Consider the following 25,125-nt stretch of genomic DNA (forward strand, 5'->3'; position numbering starts at 1 on the left):
TCTTCTACCTTCCAGTTACTCTTTCTTGATTTCAGGAAAATAATTTTTAAGCTTAGCGTCATGCAGTTGCTACTTGGTGTTGCTAAATGATTAATAGCTAACATTTTTAGTTATTGCGTATTGACTTAAACGTGGCTCAGTTATGATCTGCCCCTGGAGCAGCAAAAAAACTCCAAGCACTGAGGAGATTATTCCAGTTTTAGAGATGACTAACAGAAAAAGCACAATTGCTTCACTGAATGCTGCTTTTAAATTTTTATACAAAAAACCGAATTACTTCAATATCGCTAATGAAGTAGAAGGCCAAGTTTTACACAGTTGCAAATAAAGTTAATCCTGTATTGATGTGGCCACACTGATCTTTCCCACCATACATCTCATGTACTGCACAGAAACAGCAGTAAGAGGGCAGAGGTGCTGGGGGCAGTGCTAAGATGTACAGATGGCAGATGGATATCTTCACAGGGGCAGATCTACAGGGTGTGTTTTACCAGGATTGTCTTAACGCTTAATAAAGTTGTTTTCTATTTTCTTGGCTAAACAGATACTGTTAAGTGAAGCAAAGGGAACAGGACACATCGTTGTGCTGCCCCAAAAGCAGAAGAGGGGTTGTACCTGGCGTGCTTGTGTGCATGTCTGTACCATGGAGGAGCCCTTTATCTGCTGAATCTCCTTGCCACTTTTAGGAGTTTCTTGAGGGTGCCCTGGGAGGCCTAATAAGGGCTGGTTAGTGAGGCAGTTCTTACTTTCAGTAACTAGAACAGCATTTGTGATGGCTTGCAATAAACTGAGCTCTCGTAATTGAGCTCAGATACTGATTTCTTAAAGAGTTTGGGTATTGGAAATTTTCATCCTTTGGAAAAATCTGATTGGGAAATGCTGATACCATTGAATGCTTTGTTAAACCAAAAGGAGAATCAGGGCATTGCCATCTTCTCTTTAAGATTTTTAAATAACCATTGTGTTTTTAAATAGATACTGTGTTTAATCCTCTTACAGATACAAAGATAATGCCAATTGGCTGCAAAGTATAGAAAAATTTTCCTGGATGCTTCTAAAATGTATAAGCATATTTTTCCTGTTTTCTAAAAACTTTTTATTGTCCTTTTACAACCAGCTGGATTTTATCTGCTTAGTTTTGGTTTGGTTTGAATCCAAGAGTTCTACTTGTAGTTGTGTCAATGTGATATTTAACCTGAATTTAAAGGCTGAGGACAAGATGTTAGTGGGTCAAGCTGAGGTAGCTGGCCTAACTGGTGTCTTGCTGTATAGAAACATAGGATGGTTTGATTTTCAAGGGACCTAAAGGATGATCTACTCTAGCCCCTCTGCTGTGGGCAAGGACACCTACCTCTGGATAAAGTTGTTTAAAGCCCCATCTAACCTGGCCTTGAGCATCTCAAGGGATGGGGCATCCACAACCTCTCTGGGAAACCTGTTCCAATCTCACAGTAAAGAATTCATGGTATCTAATAGAAACATGCCCTCTTTCAGTTTCAAGCCTTCCTGCCTTGCCCTGTCACTACACGTCCTTCTAAAAATTTGTCCCTCTCTTGCTTTCTCTTGGCCCTACCCTTTTAGGTAATGGAAGGTGCTCTAAGGTTCCTCAGGAGCCTTCTCCAGGCTGAAGAAGCCTGACCCTTTCAGCCTGTGTTCATTAGAAAGGTTCTCCAGCCAAGTTCTGATCACGTTCATTAGCGTTCCTCTGGACTCATTCCATCAGGTCCACATTTTTGGTATGTTGGGGGTCTCAGACCCGGATGCAGCACAGCAGGTAGGCTATCATGGGAAAGGAGTAGAGGGACAGAATCACTTCTCTCCACCTGCCGGCCATGCTTCTTTTGATGCAGCGCAGGATGTTGTTGGATTTCTGGGCTGCAAGGGCACATGGCTAGCTCAAGTTGAGCTTCTCATCAACCAGCAAGCTATTCTTCTCAGGGCACTTCTTGATCCATTCTCTGCCCAGTCTGTGTTTATGCTTGGGATTGCCCCAACCCAGGTGCAGGATCTTGCACTTGGTGTTGTTGAACTTCATGAGGTTTGCACAGGCCCATCTCTCAAGCCTGTTAAATGAGTCTCCTGTTTCCTTGCAGAAAGGACTCACATTTGCCTTAGTCTTTATCACTGATGTACCTAAAAAAGCTTTTCTTGTTGCCTTAGATGTCCCTGGCCAGATTTAACTCTCTCAGGGCATGTTAGCTTTCCTAACATGATCCCCTTGTTGCTCAGACAATCTCTATTCCCAGGCTACCCATTCTTGCTTCCACACTTCAGGCTTCCTTTCTGTGTATCAGTTTATCCAGGAGCTCCTTGTTCCTCTGTACTGGTATACTGTGGCCTCTGAAGGCTGTCCTTCTCTATCCAGCAAGGGTGGCTGAAAGATTTGGGAATCAGCTCTTGAAGTGCTACAGTGTCCTGGACAGGCATGTTAACATAAGAAAGAACTTAATAACCAGCAGCTATTGTGACCTGGTGATGACTTAAGCTACTCCCACAGGGTCCATGCATCAGTACCCCACTTTGCACATAGTAGCCTATGTGATTTAGATGATGCACCAATATGGCTACACATTTTCCAGTTGGTTTTTGGGGCCGGAAAAGGTTACTTATGCCCTTCTATATGGGGACTGTGTCTTTCTCTCATGAGAAAGAAAACCATGTGCTTGCTTGTTCTTCCTTTCCCTAGAGAAAGCACTTTCACTGAATTTGTAGTGTTTGCCCTTTCCTTTTGAACTCTGGTAATTTATGTTTGTTTTCACTTCTGCTTCCCTGGTGTTGAGTCCTACCTTTTCTACCAACTTTCCCTGAATGACTGTTCCTCCACTGAATTCTGTTTCTGGCCTCAAAGTTATTTGCCTGTGTTTACAGGGAGAGTAGATATGTATGTAAATGGAGTTGTCTTTGCCATGGTAATATGATCTTCAAAGGCTTGGACTACAGTCACTTTGCTGCATTCTTTACATAAAATAAATAAAATGTTTGTCTTGGCAAGTTTCTGCCAACAGAGTACTGCAAGGGCCCAGTCCTGCTAATTGCCTTCTGCTCCCACTGAACTGATGGGGCCTGTATGCATAAAAAATGAACTTTAGAGTTGCATGGTCCTTACACAGTTATTTTCATGTTCTACCATTTTGTTCTTTCTGAGGTAATCTGCAAATGATCATTGGCTCTTAACTTTTTCTCATACCATTTGGTGTGTGTTAAAATACAGGAGTCCACAGCAGCAGAGGAGGGTGACTAGATTCCAGTCCAACGTGGAAACCTGAATGTAGATAGTCCACAGGGAGTCCTGGGTATGAGGCATCACTACCTCTTTTTGTACCTGTTTTTGTCTTTGCTGTTAAAGCTGGTCAGTGTATGTGCTGTGTTGTGGGCTAACAAAACAGGAGCTGTCGTGGGCAAGGAGGCTGCACACCCCAGACTCAGGGAGAGAGGATATATGTAATGTCAAGAGCAAATCAGGAAGAGGGTACATCAGTACTGTGTCATCAGCTTGTACTGCGAGCCCCACCACAGCACAAAGTTCTCAATGGAGTGGACCTGCACCTCAAAAGAGATCTGAAAAGTGATAAAGAAGTGAACGTACAGATGATACTGCTTCAGCTTCTGCTAGCCCCTCAGTCTAAAACCTTTTCTGTGTTCTGATACTTTCCTGATCTTGGGACTCTGGAAGATGGAAAAGAACCTCCCACTATTGCCCTTAGCTCCTGTCCTGGTTTTCCAGGAAGAGGTCACATATTGGGGGTTACCCAGACTTCCAAACCACTGGGTACTTGCTTATAGCATGACCCCTCAAACATTACCTGGAATAACTGGGAAGAGGGAACGTAGTATGATACGGATAGAGACAGATGATTCACAGGATTTTTTTTGTAGCTATCAGAGCTACAGTCTTACAAATACAGCAGCTTTTTATCAGAGGGTGTTAATTGATTTAGTCACTGGTGGTACTCTCTATTTGCCCTGGAAATCTAGAGTGAAGCTGTTGAAGTATAAGCTGCTGTAACTGAGGGGGGTATTCTCAAAATCCCACTTCCCAGAATCAGCTAGCCCCAGTTTTTTGCTGCTTGAATGCTGCTTGTGGAGTACTGCAGTTTATCCAGACCTCAAGCTAGTCTAGCTGTTAAGGTAAAAACTGGAGGTGTGCAACTATTTAGAAGCTGTAGTGAAATAGCACTAAAGTTGTATCAAAAGGTGTTTAAAAAACTCCACAAAATTTCATGAAGATGCCTGCTATGTGGATAATTTAGCATTTTCGTTGTAGGGTGTTCAGACATGGCTCTGAAACAGTTGCCTGTTTTACTTAAGAATGCTGCAGCATGTTCTTGCAATTGCAAGAATAGAGAGAATTTCAGCAAGGGAGAGTGTGTTAATTATCCACACAAGATGATCACATTCAGTGCTGTGTTTCATGTGTTTTCTTATCTGCTGAAGCAAAGTAAGAAGAGTTTTGTGCTGAGGCAGTGTGCATGCATGGCTTAGAGCTGAGTAGATGTAAATGGTTAAAAAGGGGTTCTCTGCTAGAGAGGAGGAGGGGAAAGTTAGTGTGCATTCCCAAAAAAGTACATTCCCAAAATAAAAAGCTTACATCATGGATCTCTTCAGTTTTCCCACACTTCTTCCCTAATTATTGTCCTGCAGGACAGCTGATCTATTTCAAACAGGAAGCTGTTTACAGATAACACTTGCAACTGTTTTGTCTGATTTGTTGAACTGTCGAAAAGCAAAAGACAACCTCTTTTCAAATTAAAAACTGTCAGACTTCTGTAAACAGCAGCAATGAGGTTCATCTGTGCAGTTTCCCTGCAGGCACAGAGCATTGTGCAGCTCCCATTCTCTAAGCAGCCATAAGGTAAGAGACTTTTTGCTTTCACTCTGTAAAAACATATAGAGGAAAAATCTGGATGTTTGTTAGGGGGCTGCTTTGTATATGGCAAAATATGATTGACAATCTCCAGATAGAAGGGGAAGGTAAAGGAAAAAAGAGCTTGCTCGAGTCTGTTGGATAACATTGGACTTTTCTATTGAGAAGCACCCATGTGGAGAGGATTTTTTGGAGAGGATTTGGATTTCTAGCAAAATCAAATCACTGTGCAGAACTGAATACCTAACTTTACATGTCACACAGTGAAACCGAGCAACTGGACTGGAAATACTAACACTTTGTCTATTGGTGTAAAACAAATACTCTTTGATTCTTGGGTATTGAAAGATTTTTAAAATGTTGCAAATGTAAAAACTGTTGCCCTATGTTTTCCTCTCAGTACCTGAGATCTTTGAATTTCATATCTATATGGTTGTTTACATGATATGAACATTTAAGGTATTATAGTAATCAGAAAATATAAAACAAACACTTGTTTAAAGATCATGCAATGATACTATCACTAAAATTTTAGTATGTTACTGATGCCGCATAAATAAGGTGTGCCAGTGTTGTAGACAAGAAGTAAGACTTCCAAGCTGAGTATTCCTTTTAACAATGTCTGGACTACCTTTCATAAAATTCTTAGATGTATCTGTTAAAATGAAATCATTGCTTTAATTCATACATCAAAGAAAATGTGTAAGTTAAATTCATAATCAAAATAGCATTTTAAACATGGAATAGTCCTACAGTCAATAGAGAATTGCTCTGTGGAAGCAGCAGGAATCTACTATGTTATTTCTAAGTGTATGTTATGTTCAAGGCTCTTTTATTTTCTGATTATTTTGAGTGATTTTACACTATCTCTAAAGCTCTTTTTAGTCATCTCTAGGGCTGTCCAAAAATTCTTGAACCAGAATCTTTTTGAAGTCGGGAGACTTTTGGCAGAGTAGCTTTTTAAAGAAAAGTGTCAGTTTTCTGGGATAGTTCAGTTCTTTTGTCAAATTATTTTGGCTGAAAACCAGAACAATTTAGCCAAAAATATTCTCATGGTATCTCTTGGGAAGTGTAGTTTGTGCTATGCACTGCATTTCACTACTGGCTGAACTTCACAGCTGAACCATGCTTCCCATAAGGCTGTGTGGTCAGGGTCTCACTATTTTAATTTCCTTGATGAAAGGATTGTTAGGGTGTACTTTGGAAAAGTTAGTCTCGTGAAAGAGGCCCAGACTGGGCTCATAAGGCATCAGCTGGTTGATAACTAGTTGGCAGCTTCTTAAAATTCGAGCGTTTTCTTCTGATCTGCACAAGCCACAGGCCATCCTGGTTTTCAGCCATGAGAGTAGGTCCCTTCAAGAGCGTGTCAGCACAAGGTTTAAATTCTTTTGATGTTTTTAGCCATGCAAACACCTGTACAAGGGAGAGAACATTTAATAACATTTACATGGCTTTGTTAATGCTTCTGCCAACTTTTGTGCTAAAAGTGTTCCATTTTATGTATTTGGAACTGAAAAATGCGAGGGAGTATGGCTGGATTTAAAGATCTTTTAAGAACTCTTAAGTCAAAAGGAAAGCAACCTACTAGGAGCCTGAAGCTTTAGAAAGAGGTGGTTTTGAAAATCCACCAAGATGTCATATCACTCATCTAGGTGCATCTTCAGAAAAATCTAGCCCTGGGTCATTTGCCTACAGTTGTATAAGATGTCTATAGGCAAGGGAAGAACAGAAGTTGGTCTGCTTGAGCACTTCATCAGTGTACCAGTCTCTTTAATTTTTCCTTAAGATACAAGGATTCTTAGCTTCTGGAACTATTTGGATGCTGCTTCCTCAGAACTTTATCAGAAGATTGGTTAAGAGGTCCATAGGGTGTCCTAGAGGCCAGGACAAAGCAGTATGACAAATGGTGAGGAGTTATAGGGTTTACATTGTTTTCCTTTTGCACTGGATCATAGAATGTTTTGGGTTCAAAGGGACTTTTAAGGATCTAGTCCAACAGCATGTGAATGAGACATAGACACGAATAAATAGTTTCTCAGTGCTGCAAGTTGGATACCAGACTCCAAACCAAGAGCTGGCTATGATTATGTGCAATATGGAGTGAGTGGAGGAGGGCTAAGTGCTGAAGAAAGTGACTCACCACAGTCAGACAAGTGTGTGATGGAGGTGGAAGCTTACCTTGAATTTGTGTCCTGAGTTGTCCTTCAAGCACTGAGATTTTGAAAAATGGCTCTGGGAAAAGTGTTTTCTGCAGTTCTCTGAGAAATAGACTGTTTCTACTCAGCTGTCGCATAACAACTGCTGTCTGGGACCACTTTCCTGGTAAGAAGGAGGTCTAAATGCAGCTCATTGCAGTGCTCCAAACCTCTACCTCCCATCTGCTGGAAAGGTGTCCTTGTAACTAACCAACATAGTCATTTGGTGTGCTTGGAGGAGACTGAATGATTTTGGATGTGTTTCCTTGATGGAAATGTGCTAAGTGGGAGAAGTGTGCCTTATTATTCTCCTCAGGCAAGATGTTGACTATCTCTGGTCTGTATGGTAAGAAAAGCTTAGGCACTCAAGTTTTCCAGTAAAACCACAGGAACCTCCTACCTCTTAAGGTGGCTGAATTGTTAGGAGATGGTTCTGGATGCTTTGTTTGAACCTGGGATGAGGCTACAGAGAGTGATTCAGAGGTAATGTTACCTGTATTGAACTTAAGCAGCTCTCATTTGGAGGTTTAGGGGTGAAAAATGGGGGAAAAGCATGGAGAGTGGAAAGAAAAACTGTTTCAACTTTGGCTGGATTTTGAATAGGGACCTTGAAGAATGAAGCTGTACCCACAGATATGCTTAAGTTCCTATCTTTGGTCTTAAGCGTGGCTCTCTTTGTGATTATTTTCTTTTTGTCCTGTTTGCTAATTGCAGAATTAGCGAAATAACAACAACAAAAATCCTTCAGACAGTATTCTAAGATCTGTTTGAGTGATTTTCAGGCTTAATTGTGGATCACCCCAAAATCTCCTGTGATGATGCTGATGATTTTAGCAAATACTAAAACTTGCTGACAGTAGGTATGCATGTATTCATCTGAACTCTTTGGAAATGGTCTATGGGCCTCCAAGAGACCATGGATGAGATGTTGATTTGATTTCCATCCTGGTCTGAATGCCAGGGTCAAGTTGCTCTTTGGAAGGACAAAATTATATAAGTGATTGTATAATTTTAATTTTGCTTATATAGACAGGTTTTTTTATTATCATCAGAGAAAGTTTTGTAAGAGATCTAATTTTTAGGAATTAAAAGAGCTTTAAAAATTGATATGAAATAACTGGCATTGTTAGATGGTGCAGTAATAATAGCCAATCAACTGAAAACACGAGATAAGAATCTAATGAAGACCTAACACAGGAAACAGGAAAATAAAAGTGTCTTATTAAATAGGAAAAGAAAAATGTGTATCAATGAGCTTTCTTGTCAGAGTGGTATTAATAAGAAAACATCTCTTGATGTCTCACTGAAGTGGAGTTATGTTCAAGAAATGTTAAGGAAACAGATACTGAGAACATGTGGCAGAACAAGAGAAGGACAAAATGCTGCATGCTGAGAAGATTTCAGGGCGCTGGATCTGTCAGCAGCACCTACAGATGTATTTGCAGTGTTTCTCTCCAGCTAAACTGCAAAGAACGTGCAGTTTAAAGTTAATGTAGAGATGATGTAATGAGAGCCATGCTATGAGCTGCAGCTGAAAATACTCTTTACTGGAGGTTATCTTCCTTTGCTCTTTAGTATCTTCATGATTTTGGTTTATTCAGCCAAAAGAGAAGGCTTTGGGGTGACCTTCCAGTACCTGAAGAGAAAGATGGAAAGGGACTTTTTACAAAGGCCTGTAGTGACAGAACAGGAGGAGAGGGCTTCAAACTGAAAGAAGGCAGGTTTAAATTAGATATTAGAAAAATATTATTTATTATATGATATGAGATTGATATGATATGTCAGAATTGCCTTTTATGTAATTGTGGAGAGTCAAAAAGTCTCTATTGTTGTTCTCTACTTTTATGTTGTACAAAGCCCATGGAGGGGCTTGGTGGGCAGGTGGTATCCAGCCAACCCACCATGTCTGACAGACTGTCTCCTAAACAATTCTGTATTTAAACGTGCATTTGCCTATTTACACTTCATGACAAGTGATTACATTCACACAGTTCCGTGATTTCAGAGAAGTGCTGAGTACATGGACTTTCTGTTATGTATAGAACTGATGTCTCTGTATCTTTTTGGCAGTACTGAGTAACTGTGTCAAGTCTTGGTTTTGTTTTCATTGTTCATTTTCATAAGTCAAGTGGTGGATGTTGGGATTTCATGTCAATGTACTCTTTAACCACCGAAGCTTTTTATTTTATTGGTAACTGCACAATCAGAACAGTAGCATTAGCTTTTGTTTCTGTAAGTGCCCTATAAATTCTGAGCAGGCAAGCATGGAGGTTCAAGTGATCACTGCTTAGCTGTTCTGCAGCTTCTTAATTGGTGCACAGCTGCCCTCTGGTCATGTTCTAGCTGTGTGAAAGGTACATCTGCTGCTATCGTTAGAGAATTTGCTGAGTACCAAAGCAAGTGGAAATGCCAGTAGTTATCACTTGCTTAACATAGCTTGTTATATTATTCCCCAGAAATGTACATTATTAAAATACAGAAATCTCTCAGGGCAGTTGGTTAGATGGAAGGACTTTAATGAAAAAATTTCAAAGGGAGTTGTCATCCTCAAGAATCTTTTGGTAGCAGAAGCATCATGGCATACAGTTAAGGGAAGCAACACTTTCAGTTTATATGAATTCAGATAAACACCCTTGCTTGCAAATTGTGTTCTACACTTTCTATCTGTTTCCTTCTGAATTTCATACTTCTTTTTCAAATGAGATTATCAAAAGCATCTCAAACTGTATGCAATCCCTTGTACTCCTCAGATTTTAAAAATATTTGTGAACCAGTTCATTGTACATGGTAAAGTATTTTGAGTGCACGTGTTGTGGTATGTGTAAGAACTGCTCTGAGAGGTTTTGCTGCTCAAACATATTTTAGCTAGGTTCCTTTTGGCAATAGCTTTTACATTGGATCTTGGCTATTGCCAATGATATAGACTGATTAGTGAAAATCTTCTCTAGTATACTAGTGTAAGAATACCTTGAATTCTAAGAACTTTATTAATGTCTAGTTATGTGCAGGAATTGAGTGCCTTTGTGTGTGCTTCAACTAAGTCATATCAGACACACAGAAACCTGTTTATTTTCCCACTGCATTTTGCTTCCACAACCATTTCTGTGTATCAACCATATATTTTCTATTAATGTGGGCAGCTGTTTTGGTAAGTTTCCCTTATTTGTATTTGGAAAAGTGTATCCGAGCTCTAAGAATAAAAGGACACTGGGTAGTACTGTTGTTATCAAGATTACTGTCACTTGTCCAGTGAAGATATTATGGAATCATAGAATGGCCTAGGTGGGAAGGGACCTTTACAATCATCTAGTTCCAGCCCTCCTGCCATGGACAGGGACATTTTCCCTAGACCGGGTTGCTCAAAGCCTCATCCAATCTGGCCTTGAACACTTCCAGGGATGGGGCATTCACAGCTTCCTTTGGGCAGCCTTGTTCTAGTGCCTCACCACCCTGACAGTAAAGAATATCTTCCCAGTATCTAATCTAAACCTACTTTCTGTTTGAACCTATTCACTATAGTCCTGTCACTATATGCTCTTGTAGAAAGTCTTTCCACATCTTTCTTTTGGGTTTCCTTTATGTACTGGAAGGCTGCAATTAGATGACTCTGAAGCCTTCTCTTCTCCAGGAATCACAGTTATCTCAGCCTTTCCTTGTAGCAGAGATGCTCCATCCCTCTGATCATCTTTGTGGCCTCCTCTGGATTTTCTCCAACACCTCCCTGTCTTTCCTGTGCTGGGGACCCCAGGGCAGGATGCAGCACTGCAGGTGGGCTCTCACCAGAGCAGAGCAGAGGGGCAGAATCCCCTCCCCACGCTGCCTTTGATCAGCCCAGGACACGTTTGGCTCTCCAGGCTGCATGGACACATGGCTGGGTCCTGTCCAGCCCCTCACACCCCCTGCATCCCCAAATCCTTCTCAGCAGGGCTGCTCTGGATCTGTGTTGGTGCCGGGGGTTTTTCCCTGACCCAGGTGCAGCACCTTGCACTTGGTTTTGTTAAACCTCATGAGATTCCCATGGGCCACATCTCCAGCTTGTCCAGGTCCCTCTGGATGGCATCCTGTCCTTCAGGAGTGTCACTGCTCCACTTCTCCAGCTTGGTGTCATCTGCAAATTTGCTGAGGGTGCACTTGATCCCTTCATCCATGTTACTAATGATGATATTAATTACACTGATGATATTGAATACACACACCTGAGGGACACCATTTATCACTAATGTCCATTGGGACACTGAGCTGTTCACCACCACCCTCAAGATGTGATTGTCCAATCACTTTCTTGTCCATCAAGCACTGCACCCATCAAATCCAACTCTCCAATTTAGAGAGAAGATGTTGTGGGGCACCATGTCAAAGGCTTTACAGAAGACCAGATAAATTACATCCATAGTTCTTCCATTGTCCACTGGTGTAGTCACATATAGGATCATGTGTAGAGTGTTGGTCTTTCAGCCTGAAAGTAAAAATAATATTTTGTTGAAATAGCATTGACACTGCCCCGTTTCAAATGCAAGATTTTGATTATGAATGCTTACGTACCACAGTGTTTTGTTATATTGAGGATATCAGTCCAAGAAATATGTCCTTGTCATTTGAGGATAACACTCTTGGATCCTTTCCATAGCTCTTGGTGGCTTGCATGCTAGTAGAAATGCCTGATATTGTTTTATTTCCTATGTTCTGTATCTTTTGCTGGTCATTATTTTCCATTGCAGCCTGGTATTTTGCCATATCTTTGCTTCTTTTAAAATGTTCCCACTCTAATTATGTGCTGGGTTATTTTTTGGTTTTTGGTGGGGGTTTTCTGTGGTTTTTTTTTGTGTTTTTTGTGTTTTTTGTTTTTTTGTTTTTTTGGGTTTTTTTTGTGTGTGTGGTTTTTGTCTTGTTTTGTTTGTTGTTTTGGTTTAGGGGTTTTTTTAGGGGGGTTTTGTGGGTTTTTGTTGTTTGTTTATTTGTTTGTCTGGTAATATAGTCCCTTGAATTCTTTCACTTATGCATCTTCCTTTTTTCTGTATGCTGCTGGCATGCAATGGCACAGTTTTATAACACACATCTCAGCTGCTGCCAAGGGCATTCCTTTCCTTGGCTGACATAATTTTTCACAGGAATTATGGCCATTTTATCCTCGCCGGGAACCAAGGAACTAAATCAACTGAAAAACAGCATTACAAGCAGAGGAATACCTTACTGCTGGAATAGCAGTCTGTGCTAGCTGGGATCAGCTGGCCATTGGTGACAGTACAGAGAAGGGGAGGCTAATGTGTGACTGCAGCAGGAAGCCAGGCTGCTGTTATCCCTCCTGTAGATTGACTTAGCTAATTAGCAATGATGGGATACCCCTGACCTAACTGCACATACCTGCAAGGCTGAACTGGTGCTACTAGGCAATGAATAGCTACTTCAGAGTCAATTACTGAGTCTGTTCTATACTGGGATGAAATTAATCCCTGTGCCAAGGTGCCTTTTTCTGACTTGGTTACACAGAATGCCCAGAATGACTTTCTCAGACTGCCCTCCTAAGCCAGAACAGTTTAATCCCCCCAAGGGTCTGTTTAAAACTAACCTCTGCTAGCTTGGGGTCGGGACCTCAGCGGAGTTGTCCTGATAAATAGGCTTCTGCTAATGGCAGCTGTGCTCTGTCTTGTGGCTCACTTTTTGAGGTGTCATACTTGCAGCATTGGGAAGAACTGGGCAGCAGTCAAGTGGCTTCCCTTTATTCTTAGAACCTTCTTTAAATGTAGTTTTCACTTATCTAATGTGTGAGAAAAGGGGGTCAAAAGCTGTTTCTGCTCTTTCTTTTTTTCTCCTCAATGAGGAGTAGAATATTGTGACAACCAAAAGCAAAAAAAAAAAACCCTTTTTCTTGTCCCCTTGCCCTCTGGGATGGTGCCATTGCTCCTCTGTCCTTTTTCTGCTAATCTCCCCTGGTCAGACCTCTGCTTTTTCACTTCTGCTGTATGTCTGCTAGTAGTCTATATCCTATATCTTGTCTCTTGTCTTTATTCTTCGTCTAACCTCATAAACTGCTTTTCTTAGATTTTGTCTTCTCTCTGGATATTCCTGACCTGTCTCTGTGTTTGTACATGACTCATTTGTGGGACATAAAAAGCAGAAATCAGAATACTTATTTTACCCAGTTTTGGTCTAGTGTCCTACCACTACGCTTGAGCTGGCTTCATCATCAGGCTTCTTCTCTGCTTCCTTTCATCCTTTATTGTAGCATGCCTGAGTGTAATTAATTTCACTTGTTGTGTCCATCCAATGTGAGCAATTACTCTTGGGAAGCTGGAGCTGGGTGTTTCAATCCTTTTAAGTTAAGGCTGTTTCATAGTTGTTACTCCACACCTTTTGGATCAATGAGTGGCATTTCTGTTGTGCTAAAGGCAGGTGCCACTGCTGGCATGGCTGGGATGATTGGTTGGGGCCTTGAGAGACTTTTCTGCCTCTTCTCTACACCTCCCAAAAGGTAGCTGCAGGACTGGGACAACCCTCTCCTGCTCAAAGAATAAGTTTGCTTCACTCTTTTGTCCAGTACCGTCAAGAAGAAAATGGTCAGGCCCACCAAGGAAAACTTCCAAACACCTCAAGAGTGAGAACATATTGCAAAGTGTAAATTGGTAGAGTGGGCATAGTATTGCACGGATATCTCGACTTCTGCAGCTAGTCCTAAGTCTCTGTGGATGGGAAGGGTTGAAAAGCAATGCCTTAAAGCTTCATAAATAAAACTACACATGCATTTTAAATTCACATTATGTATTTATTCATGTAAGGAAATGTTCCCTGCAGCATTCTCCACATCATTCACTGGTTCTAGGTGAATCCTTGTTTTTTTACTTCCTACAGATAGCTGTGTGGGGATAGTATGAGGCTCTCATGTAAATGCTTTGTAGGAGTGGGAATGAACTGAGACATTTTAGACCCCGGTTTTAGAGGACCTGATACTTAAATTAGAGCCCTCAACACTTTTTTTTACTATTTTTGTAAAATATAGCTGAAGGCAGAAGAGATCTTGTAATCTAGCCGGGACTTTGAAACATTGCATGAGAAATTCTGTTTAGTATTTCTAGTTGTTTCTGACCACCAACTTACATAAAAATAAAAATGTACTTGAATGTTATTTTCTACAAAATAATCTGTAGATTGTCTAAAAATCCGTAGAGAACTATTGTGAAAGGTTTGGCACTCAGGTCCCATATCCCTCTAGTTAAAAGTTTTGAAAACTTGCCATTTTTTGGAACTGCTTCGTCTCACTCTTGCTGAAGCCTTGTTTTTATATTTTCAGTACAGATGACAGTTAATTCTAACATGAACTCATTGACAGAGACAGCAGAACAGCATCAGGAAGAAATTTGTTCCAATTTTAAAAAACATTCTTCTTGATGAAAACTGAGACTACTATGCCTACATTTGATAAGGGCATCTATGTTGATAAACTAATTGTACCTTACACCTCACAAGCATTGTCTGAGGAAAGGGCTCTGTTGTGCCAGTATTAAGTGTACTTTGGGGAGTAACCAAGGACTTACTATCAGTTTGGGTTTTAGGTAATGCTAGCTTCCCATCAGCTTAGACTCACTCTTTTGTCCTCTACAGCAAACCTCGCTGTTCTTCAGCATGATCAGGAGCTGAAATGTGTTATGTCTCTGCTTTATGCTACTCCATGCTCCATAGATTTCACAGAGACTTGGTAACCATGGCAGTTATGGTCCTCATTTCTGCAATTCTACAGTATTAATATTTACGGATTTTTTTCAGTCTTTCAAGTCCATTGCTTTAACCTTTAAATCAACACATAGGATTTAACTTGAGAGCATTGCAATGTTATGATAATGATCACCCACTGTTTAAGCAGCTTTGTAATTGATTCTGATTTTTATAGTCTAGCTAAATGGCAAATGTTTGATTACCCAAGGTAATGTGCAAGGGAACTGAGAGGGCAAATGAGAAAATGCTTAGATAAAGTAAAAGCATAGCTACACAAAACATCTGTAGGTTAGGAAGATTAGTAAGGTTGTAATGGAGAAAGATGAGGTCAGTGACACAGGTTTCATCTCCAATGTGAAAAGCTTCTTCCCCAGGGAATGATCCACATCCCTTGGGCCAAGGGGTGAAACACAGCTTGTGTCAACAGTGATGGAAGCTTGTCCTTTCTGCTTCTTCCTACTTCCCCCAGAAACCTGTCCCTGGTCTGCAGTGGGCCTGGTGGTAGCCCTGGGACTTAATTTTTTTTTTTTTTTTGGTCTTTTATCTGTTCAAAATGTTTGAAATAGCATGAGGGCTGTGTCACAGTCTGCTATTTTGTGGGCATGATTTGATGATGTGTTGCATCCCCTAGAATTCGGCTTAGGGCCTGCAGGTGCTTGAGGATACATGAGCTGCCAGAGAGTTCTGCCAGGGAGGTGTTGAGATTTGGATGACGAAGACTTGAAAAGTCAGGAGAGTGAAAATTTTTGAAAGTTATTGCAGCGTCTGTAGTGCTGACTCAAACTGGCTTGGGAAAGTCACTCACCAAATTTGGCTGTGACTCTGCAGATTTGTGTGTTTGTACCAGAAGCATACTCAATTCAGAATATAGATAATTTGGATCAGACACCTGAGAATGAAGCATAGTTTTAAAAATAACGGCAAAAAAAGAAAAAAATCATCACATGAAAACTCCTCAGTGAAGAAAAACCAGCTCAAAGATGGGTTCTATAGGATTATACTGAGGATTACAGTTACTCTGTAGCTGTTGGCTGGCTGAGCATTAATGCCAGTGAGCATCATTTGTCTTCTGCATTTTTCATCCATTTGTTTTCAGCTTGGCAGATCATCTGTGTTGTTTCTTCTAGGTCCAAAATACTGGCGTGGAATTAGCCCCTGGCACTTGTGGAGCCACTGGTAGATACAGGGACTTCATGCATGAGGCATTAGCTGGCTCAAGTGATCTCCAAGCTTTCCATCCAGAGTTGGGAGGAAGTGTGGGAACTCAGTGAGTGCCAGCTGGCCTGGCTTGTCCTGCAGCAGTTTTGAGTGAGCCTTTGGGATTCTCCAATGACCTCTCAAGGACTTGTCATTTGGAGCTTGGCTTGAGAAACCTCTTCTCTCTTGATGACTGAGGCAGATTTCCTAAAGCTGAGAGGTCTCAAAAGTTGTTTTGAAATTATTGTACTGGTTGCATTGATATGTTTTCATTTCTAATGGAAAGAGAGACACTCTATTAATTTTTATTTTGTAAGTAAGTGCTGCTGCTTTCTTCTAATTTTTTTTCCAATACTTTCAACTTTCACTGATTTAATGGCCATAAATTTGACTTTTGACCCCTGTATAGGCAGTGAGAAAATATTCATACTTTTACAAGTGCTTAGCATATCTAGATTTCTCACTGGTGTTGGTTTTACTGATGCAAAGATACTCCCAATACCAGGGCCAAAATAATGTTTGAAAAAACAGGCCAGTCCTTCTTTATCAGAGGACCAGTTTCAGTGGGATTTAGTTTTCTCAAATGACTTTATGCATCTGGGTCTGAAAGGGCTTGAAAGTAGGTCAGAAACAAGAAATTTTCTAGGATTTTAAAGTGAAAGGTGCTGTAGCACATACCTGGAGATCAAACTGTTATTTCAGTCATAGAAAGAAATTTTAACTGCAGAAGGTTTCTTTTGAAAGCAGGGAGAGATGGATAAAATTATATACAAAGTGCTTTTGATTTGATTTCTACTATTAATGTGTCCCTTTACTGCAGCCACAATTCCTCTGGAGTCTTTAATGTGCAACCTCTTCAGAGATTCCTTCTGTTAGTGGCTCTTCTCAGCCCAAGGTAATTTCCCTGAGTATTCTTATGGATCTGGGTATTGTTACCTGAATGACACTAAAGAAACTGTTTTTTCTAGAACAAGTCCATTTCCTCTGTGAGTTAATACAAGGTAGGGTGGGGTTGTATCCCCTCTGTCTCTGAGACACGTAAGCCCAACAGCAGACAGCAGGGAATGTGCTGAAGCTTTGTTGGAGATTTTGTTTTCCCCAGAAAAGCCTTTATATGTAGCTGCTGAGCAGAGCCAAGAAGCAGCCTTGACAGTTCTCTGCTGCTTGATGTCTGTCTCATCTCTGAGGTGTGTAGGAATTTGTAAAGGCAGATTAATATTTAACACACCTGGAGCCTTTGATCTTTCAGTTGGAGTCTGGATATATCTAAATCCTCATAAAATGCAGACAGAGATGATGTTGCCTTTTATTCACTAATGCAGAGACTGGAGCACCATCGTAATTTCAATTTCTTCTTCCATCTCAGACCATTTCATTCTATTCTCCAATTTGTCCATCAAGAATCCTTATCACCAGTCTGCCAGGTGCTCATGCTGGAGCTGCCTAATTTCCAGGCTTTCAGCTGGGTATCTGAACCACTTGGCTTGAAAGCCTCTTTGTCTGATATTCTGAATCCTGAAGTGCTCCCACCACATAAAAAAGGTGGGATATCCTGCCTAGGATGTCCTGCAGGCTGGTGACCAGGGGTTCTCCTGGGGTGTAGGGTGGGTCCTGTAGACGAAGGCAGGATGGACCCACATCCTCTTTTTGCTCAGCCTGCAAACCCTGTCTCTCAAGAGTGGCTGCTGCTGAGGGTGTCTGAAAGAGACTTCCAGGCACATCCTCCTGGCTGGCTCAGGCAACCACAACTCACTGCTTTCCTCCATAAGGGAGCACTGGTTCCTCATTTGGCATTGCAAATTGTGCTCCTACCAGGGACCCCTTCATTTTGCATTTAATCAGTATTGACTATTCAAGTGCCAAGACTGGCCTTAGAAACCTTTGAGGATCTGGAAAAACACCCTTTTCCTCAACCTTTCTTGTTGACTAGCTGACTGTTGTGAATCAGAGACACTAAAAAGAGGCAGGACTGTCCACTGTGGACAAATTCCTTGTATCCTGGGGTTAGGAATCTCTTTCTGGGGAGATGTAGCCAGATTCTAGCTTAATGTTTCTGAGGTAAGTTTAGTATGCACATGAAGGTATTTTGGAAAGAAGAAATAGAAGAAACTATCTCAAACTGTGGTCAAATAGTTTGCATAACCTTAGAAAATAGCTGTAAAGTAGCTGGTGACCTGACCTGGTTTCTAATGCTTGTGACTGGCCCTTGTGCAGAGGCAAGGGAGGCTGTAGCCCAGAAAAGCAGAGTTCAGCAATACGGCAAATGTTTTCCTGCTGGTTTTATCTGTCAGAGCACTGGGGAGCTGGCCTGGTTGCTGCTTCTCCATGGCATCCAAATTTCCATTACTTTTCCTCCCTGACTATTGTGGTTCTTTATGTCCACCTTTCCCATAGAATCATAGAAAGGCTTGGGTTGGAAGGGACTTTAGAGATTTTCTAGTTCCAACCCCTCTGCCATGGGCAGGGCATCTTCCACTACACCATATTGCTCAGGGTCCTCTGCAATCTGGTCTTGAACACTTCCAGGGATGGGGCATCCATAACTTCTCTGGGCAACCTGTTCTATCTCATCTAAATATCTCCTCTTTCAGTTTAAAGCCATTTTTCCTTGTCCTAGCCCTCTTTTTTTATAACCTCACTTTAAGTACTGGAAGGCCCCAGTGATGTTTCCCCTGAGATTTCTTTTCTCCAGGCTGAGCAGCTGCAACACAGCCTGTTTCTGTAGGAGAGGTGGTCCAGCCCTCTGATCATCTTTGTGACCCTCCTCTGGACACATTCTAACAGATCCATGCATGGCTTTATGATGCACCTTCTCCTCTAGCTCTTGTTCCTCATCCTTGGGTGGTAAAAGTCAACTTTGCCCTGTACTCTTGAGAAGCCTCGAGTGATAATTGTTGCAATTGTGACAAACCTTATAATGGCTTAAATATTTGAGCAGCAGTTCCACACTCTCCTAGGTATTCTTTCTGGTTGGTAAAGCTTGCCTATGAAGTATTTTATGCCTGACCCATTACAGGACTGCATGGCAGGTTGTGGAAATCCTCAGATAGTTCCTGCTCCTCCCTTGGTGCATGGGAAAATTATCCAGCATTACCCGATTACCTTTCCCCTAGGGTTTTCTGCCCTGCTGTAGCCCATTAGACTATGACTGTATTGAGATCTCTTGACCCAACAGCTCTTCCCAGCTCTAAGCATAGATACCACCTTTTAAGGTGTGGTTGTCCAGCTGCAGGTCTCTCACCTTTGGAAAGAAACCTGGGGAAAAGATTTGGGTCAAAAGGGGCTCATAGCATATACAAGTCTTTGCACCAGATCTGGATGATCAGTAAGAACTCAGGGGTGTATTGTGGCATCCCCCTGTCCTGCAATGTGGATTAACAACAGATGGTGTAGCAAGGGGGTTGTGAGGCAGAGAAACCTGGCCTGTAACTCACACAGTGCCCTCCACACATGAGGAAGGAGACAAAGTTTGCTCCCATCAGATTCCCTTGCTATGGTCTCCTAGGGGATAATGCAAGCACAAACAGGACAGTAATTCAGAGGGACAATTTATTCCCCCAACTCCAAAATCATCTTGGCCTTGCTGCTAAGACATCTGTTATGCCAGTAAATACCTTCAGGCCATCTCAAAAATAACAATTCGGCTCTCCTAGATCCCCAATATGTTGTGACATACAGACCCGCATACTGGTCCCACACCTGTGCCTAATCCTACTTAACTTATTTTTAAGGGATTCAGGGAGTGGAAATTAATATAGCCCAATCTTCTTGCTCTGGATGTAAAATGAACATGTCTTTATGGTGGCTATAAAAGATGATAAAAATCCTGTTATGACTTTCAGCTTATTTGTGTAGTACAGAGCTCTGGTTAAGGACAGACTGGAAAAGCATATCAGAAATACATAAATAACACTTTTGTCAAGGTATTCTTACAGGCCCCCTAAATACTGTCTTTTGACAGTCCTTTCACACACACTCCATTTCTGTTTGGTTGTTTTCTGAGACATCTCTTCACAGTCTAATTTCAGGCAAGCCATTTCACTTGTCAGCTTAGACTAGGATATGTTTCAAAGGTGATTCTCTTCAGGAGTTATTGAAGACTCTGATTCAACTTTATTGAATGATACAGTGAAATATTACCTGCCTTCCACTCTCAATGACTTATATGAGGGCTATTTTATCAGACAATTTGCCTGGGCACAATTCCAGTGCTCAGGTAGATGGGAAGTGAAGTTTCAGGCCTTTGAGTTGGTCTCATCTCTTACTGAATTGCCTCTTTAAAGCAGGATCCACTCTAAGTGGGAACTTAGTACTGAGAACTTTCAGGGCAAGGCCAGGTGGCCAAGAAGGCCAATGACATCCTGGCCTGTGTCAGCAATGGTGTGGCCAGCAGGATCAGGGCAGGGATTTGCCCTGTAATTTGCACTGGTGAGTTTACACCTCAAATCCTGTGTTCAGTTCTGGGCCCCTCACTGCAAGAAGGACATGGAGATGCTGGAGTGTGTCCAAAGAAGGACAACAGAGGTGGTGAAGGGTCTGGAGTACAAGTCCTGTGAGGAGTGGGGTTTAGCCTGTAGAAAAGGAGGTGCAGGGGAGACCTTATTGCTCTTTACAATTACTTGAAAAGAGGTTGTAACCAGGGTGAAGATGGTCTTTTTTCACAGGTTACAAGAAATAGGACAAGAGGAAATGGCCTCAAGTTGTGCCAGAGGGAGTTTTAGATTGTATACAGGAAAAAATATTTCCATGGAAAGGGTTGTCAAGCACTGGAACAGGCTGCACAGAGAAGTGGTTGAGTCACCATCCCTGGACATATTTCAAAGATATGTAGATGTGACAATTGGGAACATGGCTTAGTGGTGGACTTGCCAGTCCTGGGTTAATGACTGGCTGATGATCTTAGAGGTCTTTTTCAGCCTAAGCAATTCTGTGATTCTAAGCCTGCATGCTGTATTATCTCCTTTCACCTTTGCAGGTTGCTGCCTCCAATGAGAAATCATGAACGCAGAATTGCCTATTATTAGCATTGTTTAATCTCCTTTTTGTTTAATTAAATTTCTCCTGAGCTTATCTCAATCCAGTCTAACATCAGGAAAACCTGCTAAATGTGCTGCTGCCTGTTTCATGTGTGTCTGAGGAACACATAACCTGCTTGGAGGAGCTGCACATGTGCTTCTTAAGCTGTGTGCGTTATGGCACACAAATATATATTGGGTGTGTAGTGGGATGCTACATGTATTCAGAAACTGTTGATAGCCTTTGGAATTCTTATAACTGTTTATTCATTCTTTTGTTTAGGAGTCAGTGACCTGTAAGTGCTCATTATGAAGAGAGATCTGGTTTTCTTGGTGACTCTAATTAGCCTTGCCTTCCTGTCACTGCTAAGATCTGGATATCCTCAACACATTGCAGAGGAGTCCTGCTCTGTTCAGATTCTTGTTCCAGGCCTCAAAGGTAATGTGAAAGCCTACTCTATTATTCAAATATTAATCTTTTAGTTCTAATAGGCTTATTTGCATAACTGACAGTTTTAACAGTGACAAAGAAGGTGCCTCTCAGCTGTCCTCTTATTTGCCCCTGTTTAAATGCCTCCTTAAAAATGGAATTTTAAGGTCCATTAAGTGAAATTAAATGGTTCAGAAAATGCATGCCAGTTTCCCAGATTTACTCGTGATCACTAGTGCTTGTTACTCTTCTACATCGTCTGGTTGCTCTCTCTGTGTTTATACTGAGCAGTGGTACACATACCCCAAAACTGTAAAAGCAGGCACTACTTTATACCTGGAGAGGTTTTCATTTCCATTTTGCAATGTAATCGGAATTATTTTGTGTTTTCTTGACTTTTGTTTGTCTTCTTTTGATTTTTTTAAAAGCTCAAATACCTCGTAGAAGAAAGCAAACATTTGTTAGGTTTTTGGCATTTCTATACCTTTTGTGGGAAAAGGCAACATTTTTACAGAATATGCCCCCAAACTCTTGCCCAAAGAAGATGGTGTAATAAATTATTGGTCTTCTCATAGGAAAAAATATATCTTGCACAAGAAATCAACCACTGGGAAGAATTAACATTTTAAAGCAATAGCATCTATTATGGTTGTTGAAATCCCAGCCCTGTTTAGTCAATAACAATAATTCCCGTTGTGGATGCTATGACATTTCTGTTGAAATATAACACTTCTGAACATGGGGAAATACGTTTTAACTGAGGGCAAAGAAACCCCATGAAAACCACCAGTTTATCATCAACAATAAAAAAACAACAACAACAAAAAAAGTGTAAGAACCACACAACAAACCTTTCAGTTTTCCTTGCAATTATGCCTTGTAGTGTCACAAAACCCATCTAACCAGAACTGGTGCCATTAATCTTATCTGTACAAATCTGGGCTTTCCCGAATTGCCTGAGGGCAAAGTGTGGACTGCAGGCATTGTCTGTTCTGGGTGACTGATGGGAAGGGTGAGGCTCAGTTCTGTTCCACAGTTGCTCACACAGCTAAATGCGAGCCCAGCTGGGCCATGGGTTTGAGGTGTAAACTGCCCTCTCCAGACATTGCCCAATTTGTGTGTGGCTGCCCTCTGCTTGAGGCAAGAGAGCTGGGCTACAGGGATGCGGGCTGGGCTTGGCCAATTTTTAAAAATTTTATTTTAAAATAAACATATTTAAGAATATGATTATTTTAAAATATTTATTATTGTTTTGCATGCTATTATTATTATTATCATCATCATCATTAATGGCGCTTTAGATGCCTGAACTCAACCAAAAGCTATTTTTTTCTATTTACTTCAATATGTGGCTTTGATCTTAATACTATTTAGACCTTCTGCAGATGTTCTAGTTAGAAAGAACAACACTTTATCCAGACCTTCTGAGGTTTGACTAAGGCTTGGGCAAAACTGTTTAATTTGTTTGATATATTTACTGTGTAAGAGGCATAAGATAGTGCTGTTAATGTGATCAACAGAGGAGAACACAACCAAGTTATATTGTCCAAATTTGCATGAAAGATCAGCCAAAAGGTCAGATCCACAGCCCTAAGCTTTGAAAATATTTTTCATATCAAAGAAGTTGACAGGATGAGTTTTGTGACTTCTTTGCATTGGTTTCCTTATTTGTGTAATCGGTCAAAATTAGCATCCATGATTATCATTTTAATGCAAGAATCATTATTGTCATTAATAATAATGATCCTTGCATTAAAAGATCCTTGCAGCAGAGGCTTTTAGGGTGTGTAAACTGTTCAGGACCCTTTGGCAGAAGACAATTCTGAGCCTGGAAACCAGAGAGAGGCCTGAAAACCACTGTGTGTTAATGATTTCACTCAGTTTCATAAGATATAAGCCTTGCAAAATTGAGAGAGATTGATGTACAAATTCAGTGAAGCACAAAATGCCTGATACAGACCTAGTTAATGTAAAATCCCTAAAAAGCTTTCAATGCTCCAACTATGCTGTCAGGGGGACTCAGATGTGGTGATGAGATACTGCTGTCCCCCACTGGCACAACTCCAACACGTTTCACTGGCCAAGCCTTCCTTTAAACTGAGCACACGTGTGGCCACATGCCCAAATTTCAGCTCCTGTGCAGCAGGATTTGCTCACTGCAGCTTTTAGATCTGCACCTTCTCCTCCTCTGCTGGGCTGCCAGCAACATCTCCAGTGGTGGAGAAACAGAGTGCCACATTGCTGCTGGGCATGGCTCTGTCAGAATTTGGGAAAAACAGGTAGAAGGGAAAAATGCAAGAAATTAGGGAGACCATGGGATATGTGAATGGCAGAGGATAGACACTTAAAAGGTGGTGCAAAAAGTGGAGCCCAAATGGGGTGATGAAGGAGAAAGTCATCAGGGAAAAGTATGCAAAAGCAGGGGAGCATAAAGGAGGAATTTTTGAAGAACAAAAAGAGAAAATAGGGAAAAAACAAAGAAATAAGAGCTCTAGAATGAGACTCAGTGGAGAGACTGGAAGCTAAATAAATGTCAAATGACACAAAATCAATTAAGATCCCACAGAGTAAAAGAGGATATCAGAAGGGGCATGATATGAGAATGGAGGTGGAAATGGATGTGGAAGAACGCCAGTAAAAACATCAAGAATAGAAGAAGCACAAATGAGATGAAGGTTGGCAGCTTAGGTCTTAGGGACTGTTTTTGGTGGTTTGCAGTGGTTTGGGTTGAGGGTTTTTTTTTGTATGTTTGGGACATTTTTGTTTTGTTTTGATTTTTTTGTGTGGATTTTTTGGCTCATTTGTTTGTCTTTTGTAGTTATTTTTGTGGGTTATTTTAGGTGGGCAGGTTTTGGTGGGTTGGTTATATTTTTATATATATTATATATATATATATGTATAAAGGAGTAAAATGAAAAGTGAAAAGCCATGGCTCTGAGAATGCAGACAGCAGACTGAACCATGTTTTAGAAGCTAGCAATAATAATAATAAGAAAAGTGTGCTGTGTGTGAAAAAGCAATGGATGATGAAGCCTCACTACACAGCTCACTCATATTCTTCCTGAAGTCCAGTTTCTTTTTATAGGCACATGAAATTGAAGTTATTACTGTTGTTTTATATTTTTTTTTCTGCACAATCTTTCAAAGCTTAAATTCTCAGTTTGCCATCTTGTTTTGTCTCCCTTCTAGAGTAGGAGTTGCCTTAATAGTCGCAATGACGTTCAGTACATAAAAAAGTAGATGCTACGTTAAAATAAATTTTTTTTACACCCACATTTGATGCATCTACTCACACAGGGAATATGAGTAATGGAAAGAAGTCATCACCAGCCAGGAATGATTAATACCTCACATAGTTAATATTTGGTGTACTATTTTCATTGCACATTGTAGATGGTACAGTTTATGGTAGGAAGTTGCAAATATAAACATAGACAAATCCTGTCCCAAAGAATTCATAAAAGGAGGCAAATCAACAGCAGTTTTAGGATATATCACCTGAATTAAGAAAGATCTCTCCTAGAGATGATGTAGGAAGAACTTGTAGTAGTGTCAGGGCCTGATACCCATAATCCTACCACAGCTTATTTTGGTGACAGGGTAAATTTCTTCTAGGAGAATGGGGCATCTCAACATTGTGGAGCATTACGAGCTACATCTCACCCTGTCTCAGCTGCATAGGCAGTGCTGCATTGTGCTGACAAAGAAAGTTCTGTT

At 41.0% G+C, this 25,125-nt stretch overlaps 1 protein-coding gene across 4 annotated transcripts in view; it reads left to right on the forward strand.

Annotated features, from left to right (window-relative positions):
• The first annotated feature begins 3,154 nt into the window (after nt 1-3,154).
• The window catches only part of COLEC11 (collectin subfamily member 11), a 39,127-nt gene continuing 17,156 nt past the window's right edge, over nt 3,155-25,125 (forward strand). Inside the window, exons 1-2 of one of the 4 annotated variants that reach the window (XM_088162378.1) lie at nt 3,155-3,293; nt 21,262-21,417. In XM_088162378.1, the coding sequence (XP_088018504.1) occupies nt 21,288-21,417 (130 nt within the window). In that variant the 5' untranslated portion in view covers nt 3,155-3,293; nt 21,262-21,287. Of the gene's footprint in view, nt 3,294-4,603; nt 4,853-16,718; nt 16,859-21,261; nt 21,418-25,125 lie in introns of those variants that run through there. The other 3 variants (XM_014883728.2, XM_088162379.1, XM_088162377.1) reach the window with 3 other exon arrangements.

This window comes from Sturnus vulgaris, chromosome 3, assembly GCF_052056855.1.
Source record: "Sturnus vulgaris isolate bStuVul1 chromosome 3, bStuVul1.hap1, whole genome shotgun sequence".
NCBI classification, from domain to species: domain Eukaryota; kingdom Metazoa; phylum Chordata; class Aves; order Passeriformes; family Sturnidae; genus Sturnus; species Sturnus vulgaris.